Source organism: Coenobita brevimanus, chromosome 112, assembly GCF_032717465.1.
Source record: "Coenobita brevimanus isolate Jiangsu-jjx chromosome 112, ASM3271746v2, whole genome shotgun sequence".
NCBI classification, from domain to species: Eukaryota; Metazoa; Arthropoda; class Malacostraca; order Decapoda; family Coenobitidae; genus Coenobita; species Coenobita brevimanus.
The window spans coordinates 36,537,519-36,549,916 of record NC_137065.1 but is presented as its reverse complement, the minus strand read 5'-3'; the positions used below and the strand labels follow the sequence as shown (position 1 = coordinate 36,549,916).

The window sequence follows — 12,398 nt, the reverse complement described above, 5'->3', positions numbered from 1 at the left end:
CCTTCAAGAAAAAACAAAAACAAGTTAACAGAGTCAAATTCAAGATCTGTTCAATTCGAGATGCCTGGACACACTGCTCTTGAAAAACAGGAGATTATAGGCAGTGAGAAATACAGACATAAGGAGACTGTTCCAGAGTTGACCCATTGCATACATGAAGGAATGGGAATAATGGTTAACTCTTGCATTAGAGAGTTTGGCAGAAAAGGGAGGAGAGTTTGTTGCTAGATAGGTGTTTTGCATCCACTGTAGTGGTGGAGTGATACAAGCAGACTTTTCTGAGAAGCAGTGACCATTTAAGTAATGATAGAAAAGAGATAAAGATGCAACAGTGCAGTGAAGAGAAAGAGGTTGAAGGGAGCCAGTAAGAGGAGGAGAGTTAATGAGATAAAAAGCCTTTTACTTCACCGTGTTAAGAGCTGTGAGTGGTGAGCCTCCCCACACATGAGAGTTGCACTCTACATGGGCAAGTAAAACCCATATATAAAGTCAGGAACTGTGGACAGACTACTAGTAAAGGTATCTTGAATTATGATTATGACAATTGAGTGGTTAGAATGCCTCAGTCAGGTAATGGTCTTGCATAGGTTCAGTCCCCAATAGGTGACTGGAGATTTCTTTTATCACGTAATGCCATCAAGGTAAGTAGACTGGTCATTTACACTTAAATGTACTGTACTATGGTAGCCTAGCCTCAGGACTCTACATCTTTAAAAGGGTAATATGGATTTTTTTTTCCTGTATATTGGTGGTAGGTGGGGGCACTCACCATCCACTCACTCAGTGTAGTGCTGCTCTTGGGTGTCTGCCCATTACTCTCCTCTCTCTTTTCATTTCTTCCTCTTCTGTCTTTCTTTACTTCATTCTTTCCTCGTCCTTCTGCCTGCAGGTGACTTTACACTCCCACTTTTGTCTTTCCTTCATTCTTTCCTCTTCTTTTGTCTATGGGTGACTCTACACTGAGTGACAACCAAATGGTTTCCTGTACACCAAGAAACCATTTACTGCTCTGGGTGGTAACCATGTAACCAAATTATGGCACCTGGTGGTTTAGTGGGTAATTGCGGCGCTCCAATCGGATTGAGCTGGTGAAGGTATATATCCAAGGGGTGATTGGGGTTATTGCTCACATAATGCCACTCAGGGATGAGTGAGGCTGGTCACTCTCATCTTAAAGGTCAAGACCAACATGCCTAGCCCCGGGCTTCTATGCTCCTCATGGGGCAAGGTAGGATTGGATGATGGATGGATGGACATTTCTTTTCCCCTTCTTGCTTGTTGGATCATACCTCACTCCATCCATAGGGGAGAATAAGAGATCAAGATGCTGCTGCTGCTGATAATGATGATGGCAAATTAATTAATTGACCAATTGCGTAATACTTTGGTGCAGGTTTATCAGGATCTGGCAGCAGCAACAGTGGAGGCAGTGGCAGTGGGTGCCAGACAACCGCTGCTCAGTTGACTCATGTTCTACGCAACTGGAATTATTGTCTACAACTGGCACACTTTATGTATCAGGTTGGTGATGTATGTGTTGATTAATTTGTCATAAGTGTAGTCACATTATGTAATACGGTGTTTCATTGTTAGAAAGATTTTTCAGTTTAATGTCACTGCTGCATTTATAAATATAAAATTGAATCCACTCACTCAGTGTAGTGCTGCTTTCGGGTGCCTGCCTTTTCCTCCCTTTCATCCTTCTTTCCATCCTTTCTCTTCTGTATTTCCTCCTTTCATGCTTTCCTCTTCCTTCTGTGTATGGGTGACTCTACACTGAGTGACAAGCTAAATGGTTTCCTGTACCCAGGAAACCATTTACTGCACTGGGTGGCAACCATATAACCAAATTATGGCACCTGGTGGTGTAGTGGACAGCAAAGATGCTCCAGTTGGATTGAGCCAATGCAGGTTTATAAGCAAGGGGTGGTTGGGGTTTACTGCTCATGTAATGTCACCCAGGGATGAGTTAGGATGAGGGTGTAGAAGTTGCAGTGAAGGAGAAAAGAAGGCTTTTCTGGGAATGGAAGAAGGGTGGTAGCAAAGAGAAATATTTGGCTGCCAAGTGGAGGGCTAGAAGAGAGGTATACAGGGCAAAGTCTGAGTCACAGAGACTATTACTTGATAATGTGACGGAGGTTTGGCAACCTCTTTTTGACTTGATAGTTGATGAAGTAATACTTCCACTGATGTATTTAAAGTTAGTCCATAGCGAAAAAAGATGTCGTGTATATGATTTTACTTCTGAGATTGAATAAATTTTGAACAATTAAGTATGATTATGTGACCTATTTCACTGGTTAGAGTAGTGGTTTTTATGTCATCACTTTCCTTATTTCTGGATCCTACATCACTCCATCTCCTAGAAGGGAATTGGGGTTTGAATAATACTGATGATACTGCATACAACAGAATACAGTATATCAACACTTGCAGGAAGGGTTGTTGGACAGACAGGAGCTACTGGAGTGGGTTGTAGAGGCTGTTGTGCGATGGCGTGGGGCAGAGCAAGATGCTGTCTTGAGAGTTGTGTTACCTCTGCCACTTCAGTACCTGGACGAGATAACACAGTCAGAGTACCTGTCTCGTAAACTGGCACATTATTCTGCTGCGAAGCTGGCCCAGTTATGCCACGACTCAGGATACGCATCTCCTCGCCCTCAGTCCCCAGTCAACCAAACAAGCAACGGGTAGGTATTTTGCTGTTGCTAAAAAATCTTTATCCTGTCACACTTAGGTACATTCCCCATTATGGGACAGGTCTTCAGTACACCCTTTAAATCAGTGGTGTACCTTCATGCTGTATACTTATGTAATACATTAACCCTGTTCCCCTCATGCAGTTTTTTAAATGAATGGTAGCTTAATTCGTGAAGGCAGTTCAACTGGATGTGACCGATGAAGGTCCACTTCCAAGGGATGAGTGGAGATTATTATTTGCATAATGCTTATCATGTGTAAGCATCTGGTTACTGTTACTTTCAGTGTTTGAACCGAGTAGCATAGACCCAGACTGCTCCTATTGGGGCAGTACTGGATTGGATGATGGATGGATTCATTATCTTGATCCATCCATCCATCCATCATCCAATCCTATGTTGCCCCATGAGGAGCGTAGGAGCCCGGGGCTAGGCAGTTGGTCCTGACATTTAAGATGAGAGTGACCAGCCTCCCTCATCCCTAAGTGGCACTACGTGAGCATCTTGCCTATAATGGATGAGTTATAGAACTTAGGGAGATTTTTCTCAGTGAATGGGTTTGAAACGGTGTTCATTAATCCTTGTAGTATGAATATTTCATTAATTTAAATCATACTAGACATATATGATCATTCTTGGCAAAGGGGATGCCTCTGGTACTGAAATCGTCAAAGCCATTACACGTATATTCTTTCATTCAGGAGCAAGGGTTGGGATGATGATAGCCATGTGAAGAGAATGGAGAATGAGAGATTGACCATTAGAATGTACATGAGTGAGGCAGAGTGTGAGGGAGAGACAGGATGAGGTGGAGGGATGGGTTAAGGAGGTACTGGTATATGAATGAGGGTGCTAGGAGATGGAGGGAGGACAGCATACTGACAAATAACAGGGTGACTTGGAAACCCTTTGTTTTTGCCACTTCCTCAGGGATTAGGGTGTGTTTCTCTACACAGATGAGACAGATAATCCCGGCATTAAGGTGTCTGGCTGTAAATAAATAAATTAATTGATTCACAATAATGAGAATGATTGCAAATACAATTGCAGACTTAGTGGTATGGTTGGTCAGAGTGGAGGAAGTGTCAACCAAGCACCTCCTCCCTCCTCTGCCCCACCCCCCGTCAACCCTCTAGCAGCCACCTTCCAGGAACTGCTGTCTTGCCATCAGCACCGTCCTGTCGTCCTTGCCACCTCATGTTTCATACAGGTACAGTCTACTGTATAAAGCTTCACTCTTTAACTTCTCAAATTGGGTGATTTTTTTCTACTTTTTTTCTTTCTTGGTACCACTGGTCATTTATATTCAACTTTAGAAAGTCCCATTGTAAAGAATGGGTTAATGAAAACTAATCCCTCCAGTTTAAGAAGCCTAATGTATAGTACTGTAAACAAAATTGTCAGGAAATAACAGGAGTACAAGACATAAAGTCAGCTCGGGTAATTCACGGTTATTTTAGTCCTAATACCTACCGTGACTTAGAAATTCCATGAATTGGAAGTAACATAACTTATTGGGACAACTGCTTATGAGTCTAACCTCTTGGCAAAATTCCATCCTACCACCTCACTTACACCCAATTAGTCACTAGCAAACACTAACACCCTTTCAAAATAGTATGTAATGCATGTATTTAATGGTAATGAACAGTATTGTAAGGTTCTTACCTGATTCTGACTGACGACAGTGGATAAGTAGGCACGGGATGGGAAGGGATTCCGAGGCTGAAAATGCACAATGACCTCTCAGCACGAGGTGAATGTGGTAGTAGCAGGGACAACTGGGTGGACTATTGCACCTGCTTGCTGCTAGACATGGGTGGGAAACACTGTGATTGGCTTGTCATGCTTGAATATGACAGCTCCCCTGCAGTAGACAGTGCCCTGCCACAGGGAGACATGGGGAAATGTGTGGAGGTTTGGTTCCTAGGTGGATGGCACATTTGCATCTCCACCTAGTTAACAGGGACACCCTAGGACGCACCACATCACCCCAGTATTTGGTTATTTGGTTACTAACGATCATTGTAAATGGTTTGCTGATTTACAGAAAACCATTATGCTTGTCACTCACTGTAGAGCCACTAAAGTGGAAAGAAAAGTAATCAAAAGTGAAAGTGCAGATGATAAAAATATAACCAACAAATTCATATCTGGTGGTCTAGTGGGTTAAGGCTCTAGGCAGATGTGACCTATGAAGGGTTTAAATCCATAGGGTGTTTGGGGTTTATTACTTACTTAAATGAGTGACATTTATTCTTCCATGAAAAGTTTGGACTGAGTAGTTTAGCCCTGGATCCCCACACTTCTGATGGGGCATTAAAGAATTCATTCATCATCATCATCATCATCATCTAGACCTCCTTTCCAACCCAAGGACAGGATGAGGAGTAGCAGCGTCCAGACAGGCCAAGTTTGCCCAATTCAATGGGCCTGGCAGTGTCAAGACTGTCCAAGTTTGCCCAGTTCAATGGGCCACACTTCCATTCACTCATCATTCAGGCCTCTGGAATCCTGGTTGTATGTAAAGAATTGGATGATAGATAAAAGATTGGCTTATTGGTATTTTGTAGACAGGGATACCCATCATACACTCACACTTGATGCAATGCTGCCTTACAAGTGGCTACAGTGAAGTATAAGCTGAATGACTTCCCATAATCCAGGAATTTATTCACTATGTAAGGTAGTAACTGTAAATATAGGCAATACAGTAACTAACAGATGGACAGTGCTCAGTCTATTGTGTCTGTGTGAGTTCCCCCCCCCCTCTTTTTTTTTTTTTTTTTTTTTTTTTTTTACAGTTAGTATGTTTTATGATTCCCTATTTTGATTTATTGTTGTCCCCTACCAGGCCATCACTCTAGACTGCCCAACTGCCCTGGTGTGGAACAATGCTGGTGAAGGAAAGGCTGCATCTTGGCTCACTGGCTCTCCCCTTGATCTCCTGCCTTGTCCACCCTCGGATCTCCCCATGCCGCCTCGCTACAACAACCAGCATGTCAGGTAGGTCAGTGCTTCGTACCGACTGACATGGTTTACCTGTTGTTTTATTCCACACTGTTCCATTGCCAATACCTATATTTATTTCTCTCATTCATGCTGTGATGGTTTGTTTCATTTCACACAACCCTTCTGCCATTGGCTGTACAAGTCAGCACTTCATACAAGCTGTGGTAGTTTCCTTCTTGTGTTTTTTTTTTTCACTGTAGGTTACTTCATTTATTTCACTTCACATTACGCAGTTGGCACTAACTATGCATCCACCTTTCATGCTGGTTGTCTTATGTTTTATTTCATTTACACCAGCCCAGTACCACTTTTTACACATCCATATTTCATGCAGGTTCTGTTGGTAAATTTTTCTTATTTCATTTGAAACTATAGGTACCTCATGCATCATGCAAACATATTTGACTTCTCTGGTTTCACACAACCCTACTGAGATTAATTTCAGACATAGTGTAGTAAAATAGGGTAATGGTACGGTGCAGCATATAGTATGTGCTCATGAAGAGAAAGATATGTTGCTTTGTAAATTGCATGAGTTAGAAGGTAGTTTGGAGAATTTTTCACATACTGTCACCTGTTACCATGACTTTGCCAGTACTCAGTGTGATGTCTTTCTCGAATGAAATCGAGTGGAATAGCATTATGAGCCTTGATCCTATGGAGTCTGCTTATATGTATATTGAATAAAATAAAAAATAAACTTTGATGCTGTATAGACCAGTTCATTTGCTGCCCCTGAGATTAGAGATTGTTGTTATTTTATTGAAAAAAGTAAAACAATTGCAGTCTGTCCCAAATAATCCTTCAAAGGTTGATTATTGTCATAAATTCCATTGGAGTAATTTAAGTGCTTGGCTGAAGTTAAATATTTTCAGTGAAAGTACTGCATCAGTTTTTATGAATATTTTTTCCCTGAGACAGGCCATACAATGCAGAAGCAGATTTTTTTTTTTTTTTTTCCCACACTACTGAGTTCCCATAGGCCAGCTGGCCTGAGGGATTAGTTCATAAGAGTTATATGAAATTGGGAAAATTAATTCACCACATCACTACAGTACATCTCTTACTTCCTTCCTAGTCTTTTGGTTGATCCAGGCAACAAGCACTCATATAGTGCTCTTGTTTTACTTCCAGAGTTCAGTTACGTATGATGGAGGAACACATCCGTCAGAGGAGCCGTGCTGCTGAGAACAGATGGTCCCTGGATAAATATGCAGTTAATGTTGCAGGTTTGAAATGTCATAACCCACAATTTTTTTTGTGATGGTGGTGGTGGTGGTGGTGGCTCCCATTATCCACACACTTGGTGGTGATGGCTACCATTATCCATGCGCTTGATGTTGTGCTGCCTTTTCTTCCTCCACCTTTACCATTCTTTTTCTGTTTCTCCCATCTTTCCCATTGTTTTTGTTATCCTTCTTTCCACTTCTGGTGACTCTCCGTTGAATGACAAGTCTTATGGTTTCCTGGAACCCTGGAAACCATTTACAAAACTGAGTGGTAACCACATAACCAAATAATGGGGTGACATGGAGCCTACTGTGGTGCCCATTAACTGAGTGAATAGATGCAAATGTGGCTTCCATACAGGAACCAAACCTCCATACTCTTCCTCACACCACACTGTGGCAAGATGTTATCTGGTGGGCAGTTGCTTGCATGCAGTCAATGGGTCTACTTGGCCAGGCGGACTGATGTTGCTCAGCAACAGCAACTCTTACTTTCTCTTATTTCATTCAGTTTAGGACAGACTTGACAGATTGGACACATTAAAGATATCTGAAGAAACGTTTTTAATACAAGAGACCATCCAATGCAAATGGTAGTGGCAGGAATAAACTGAAAAGAACATTACCTGGATTCAAAGGTTAATATTGTTGTTGGGAAAGAACTTTCAAACATTAAGTGAGTGTCTGTTAGGTATTTGAGAAGGGCGCCATAATAATTAGTGCAAAAAACTATGTACAGAGAGCTAGGCTTGTGAGGTGGTGCCAGGATTATATGCAGCATTTTTTGTTGGTGTTCTGTTGGTAGCTGTCCCACTTATTCTTTTTCCTTGTTTGTGAATCCTACATCATCCCATCTTAAGGTGGGAGAAAAGGGTCAGGATGATGATTAGTTTTTTGTGCAGTCCTGTCTTTGGATGGGAATACAACTATACGATGATAGTGACTTATGTTTCTTGCCTAGACACTGTAAATCTAATAGGTGCTGAAGAGGTGCCTACATGTGATCGCACTGTGATCCTGGGTGGCATAGTTGCATTGTCCACCCTGGAGCCAACCCTCACATTTCCCTGAGCATCACTTGGAGGGAACCCTGGTTCAGCCCTGGTGAGATGCTGTCCACCACAAGTGGGTGCGGGTTCTGCAGGGTGTAGTTACTATACTGTACCTGCAGGATATTCCCATAGAGGCAGTTCCTTACCTGTGGTCAGCAGGTCTGCATTACTAGACAGGCCAGGGTTAAGGAACAGCAACAGCACTGTAAATGTTTTAAAAAACTGCCATGATAAGTGGAAATTGCTGTAAGTGATGGCTGTATTACCAAGAAAAATTCTCATGCATTTCAGAAATTGCATTCAAAGTTGGAGATATCAAAAGTTATATGATATGATTGGGTGTATGTGTATGTGTTTAAAGAAATGTCTTATACAGTATTTTGAAATAAATGCGTGTGTTAACATAAGCCCATTGCTGCATATCCTGACCACTTAGTAATGAACATTGGCATGCCTTGTGTACATTGTTCCTATGTTTTTGAACAGTTTTGTAGTGCAAAACATACCAAATGAAAACATGTTAAATGAGGAATACCAATGCTTCTTTGCAGGATCCACCATCAACCAGGTTCTAAGTGCTCTGGATTCACTTGATCGTCATTGCTTTGATCGTGTTGACTCTAATAACTCACTTGATACCTTGTACAACAAGATTTTTGGTTCATCAAAGGATACCAATAATGAGGTGAGAAAAGTTGTGTAAAGGACAGGTACCCAATGAAGAGAGAACCTGTATTTTTTTCACAGGAAAAATCATCAGAGAAATTACCAATATGCCGGGAATCGAACCCGGGACTCTCAGGTGAGAGCCAGGCAGCATACCACTACACTGCCGTAAGTGTTTGGGATAGATTAAAAGCATCTACTTGCCCGAGTGCCAGGGGGTTAACTCATCCTCTTCATGCTCACAGTGGGGGCGGAGGGACGTTGGTTACAAGATTGTGACAACGTGAGTTAACTTTTACCTGGTCGTGGTGTAGTGGTATGCTGCCTGGCTCTCACCTGAGAGTCCCGGGTTCGATTCCCAGCATATTGGTAATTTCTTGGATGACAGGTACCCAAGTATTTTATTCTGGCAGCTGAGGGAAGCCTTTTCCTTATATATCATATTTCAGCCCTTTAAATGGGCAGGTACCCTCATAGATAATTTATTCTGGTTGCTGAATTTATTTAAGTGAAGGAAACTATGTTCATTAAAGGTTTGGAGCTTTTCCAAGTTGAAGGTTAAATATTGCATGTACCACTGAGAATGCCTGGATAACAGTCTCTTCAGACATTTGAGAATTCCTGGATAACAGTCTCTTCAGACATTTGAGAATTCCTGGATAACATTCTCTTCAGACACTCCCTGTGTTAGTTGGGCATGACATGAACTTTCAGATTTGTGTTTCAGAATACTGCATTCTGAGCTATTTTAGTTTACAGTGGATCTGAAATTTATGTAGAGATTTTTTACATCACCTTCATGCTCAGCTACAGACATTCCTTGCTCACTTCTGACAGAACCCCAGCAGTAACAGCAGTGGTGGTAGTGCATGTTACACTGGGCCAGGCAGCAGCAGTGTAGGGGGCACCAGCAGTAGCAGTGGTGGTAACAGTGTGGTTATTACAGGAGATGAGGCCATAGTGCGAACACTGTGTGAGTGGGCTGTCTCAGTAAGTATCCCAGTACTATATTGTGGTTTTTTGAATCACTTGAAAAAGATTTGAAATATTCTTTTTCCTTTATAGAAGCTTCAACATGCTTTCATGCATCAGCCTTGGTCACCTAATGGTGGCTGTCCGTGCAACTCATTCACTAGCAGCCTCAGCCTATCTGTTGTCTCTTAACTCTAAGGTCATGCTGCATGACCTCATCCTACGTATTTTTCAGTCTGCATTTCACAACTCTTCCATCAATATTCATAACTCTCACTCTCCTCTCTTCATGCCCAAACTATCTCAGTCTACCCCTTCTCATCAACACTGATACATTGATGTCCAGTGCTTCCTCTCAGCTCTTCATTCGCAGTCCTAACCTTCTCCACTCATGTCATTCAGGGGTGCATTACATATCCATCAGATCATCCTCATCTCTGTATGTTTGAGCCCATGAATAGAAATGTCAGACCTTCAACATAAACTTAACGAGATTTCTGGGAATACTAGACCGATATGGCCAGTTTCCTGCAGTCTACTGGGTTCATGTCCAGATGAGGTAGGGTTGCAACAAGTATTGTAAACTAATAACTGTATGCAGCCTAACAAGCTATAGCTGAAAGAGGTTCCTGCAGTGCGTGGAATGTTTGATGAACTGCTGAAGTGTAGTAAAGTGATGATAGTGGATTAAGTATTTGATATAGTGTTTGTAAGATTATTTGTGAATAGCATGGAATGCTTGAGGACTAGAAGTAGGAGAGTATTCTTTTGTACTGAGGAATGAGTGACAAAGGAGTGTGGGGGTTACAGGATATTACTTTGCTAAAGCACAGTATACATCAGAATAGTAGCAGATTCTTTATGAAAATGTTTGTAGTGAAATTAGTATCAGTATATAAATTGCTAGTGGAGAAGGGAGAAAAAGCGAGCAGATGGAGAGTACACTTTAAGAATTTGTTGAATATAGGGAATGAAAGTACTGTAATGCAAGTATAAGTGGCTGGGGAATGGATGGGAGGAGGAGGAAGGCGAGAGGAGAGGAAGGAATCAGTAGGACAGAAACAGTGGAAGCAACAAAGAAAGTCAAACTGGGGAAGGCCCCAGGAATTGATGGAGTGTGTGGTGAAATGCCGAAGTATGGGGGAGAGATAGTAGTAGAATGGATATGGAAGATATGCAGTTGATTGGCCTGGGAGGATGGTAGAGTCCCAGAGGATTGGAAGTCAGGTATAATTAATCCCCTGTACCAAGGAAAAAGGGAAAAAGAATTGTGTGGTAAACATAGGGAATTTGTCTTCTTAGTTTATTAGGAAAAGTATATGGTAGAGGAAATAGATGGAGAAGAACAGGGAGGTTTTTAGGAAGGGAAGAGGTTGTGTAGATTAGACATTCAGTCTCAGGTCTTCGGTGGAAAGTTTCTAGAGAAGAGAAAGAAGTTGTATGTGGCCTATATGGAGTTGGCAAAATCATATGACAGGGTGGATGGACAAGGTATGTGGAAAATATTAAGGATATCTATATGGAGTAAATGGGAAGTTGTTGAATACCGTGAAGAGTATGTACGAGGGTGCAAAGGCTGTGGTGCGTTTGGATAGTGAACTGAGTGAATTTTTCTGTCTGAATGTTTGATTGAAATAGGGATGTGTCATGTCCCCATGGTTGTACAATGTGTATATGGATGGGGCTATAAAAGAGATACAAGGTAGGGCAGTGGATATTGGAGCAAGCCTAATAAGATAGGGCAGTGTTTGGAAACTCCCTGTATTGTTGTTTGCAGATGATACTGTATTGTTAAGTGATGACGTAGGGAAACTGCAAGGCTTGGTGAATGAGTTTGGGAGTGTGTGTGTGTGTAAGAAATGTAATCTAAAGGTGAATGTAGGGGAGAGTAAAGTTATGGTCTTTGACAGAAGTGAAGCCACTGAATGTACAGTGAGGCTCGATGAGGAAGAAATAGAAAATGTGAGGGCATTTAAATACTTGGGTAGTGTGATGAGTAAGGATGGATATTTAGAGGGTGAAGTGCTTGAAAGAGTACAACAAGGAAGAAAGGTTGCTGATTCTTTGAAAGCATTGATAAAGAACAGGGAAGTGAGCATGTAGGTAAAAAAGTCACTGTATGATAGTATTGTGATACCAGCTCTAGTGTATGGAGGTGTAGCTTGGACCTTGTTGGAAGGACACCAGTCAGGAGTGAGAACAGTGGAAATGAGTTATTTAAGAGAAGCATGTATAGTTACATGGAGAGACAGACTGACAATTGAGGAAGTGAAGGAGCACTGTGGTGTGGATGTGGATGTGGATGTGATAAAAAGTGCTAGGAGAAATACATTGTGGTAGTTTGCCCATGTGGAGAGGATGGAGAGCAAGAGATTAACGAGCAGAGTGTATGCGAGTGAGGTGAATGGGGGAGAAGGAAGGGGAGGCCGTGGATGAGATGGAGAGATGAAGTGGAGAGGTATGTGTGAAAGGGTAAGGGCGTGAGCTTGGAATGGGGCAGTGAAGTGGCAAAATGGAGGCAATTTGTTTGTGGCCACCCTTAATGGGAGTAAGGCGTCTGGCAATAGATAGATTTGAATTGCATTAAGCATAATGTAGTAGTAAAAGAGGTACAAGGTAGGGTAGTGGATGTTGGAGTGGCCCTGGTGAGAGAGGATAGTGTTTGGAAACTCCCTGTACTGTTGTTTGCAGATGATACTGTGTTGTTGAGTGAAGACGAAGGGGAGCTGCAAGGCTTGGTGGATGAGTTTGAGAGAGTGTGTAAGAAA

General features: G+C 42.0%; 1 protein-coding gene across 1 annotated transcript in view; it reads left to right on the top strand.

The window, feature by feature from the left end:
- The window catches only part of kto (mediator complex subunit kohtalo), a 110,291-nt gene that overhangs the window by 10,058 nt on the left and 87,835 nt on the right, over positions 1-12,398 (top strand). Inside the window, exons 6-12 of the mRNA XM_080286583.1 lie at positions 1,394-1,521; positions 2,437-2,690; positions 3,750-3,909; positions 5,554-5,705; positions 6,846-6,940; positions 8,544-8,677; positions 9,496-9,648. Coding sequence (XP_080142709.1) covers positions 1,394-1,521; positions 2,437-2,690; positions 3,750-3,909; positions 5,554-5,705; positions 6,846-6,940; positions 8,544-8,677; positions 9,496-9,648 — 1,076 coding nt within the window. The remainder of the gene's footprint in view (positions 1-1,393; positions 1,522-2,436; positions 2,691-3,749; positions 3,910-5,553; positions 5,706-6,845; positions 6,941-8,543; positions 8,678-9,495; positions 9,649-12,398) is intronic.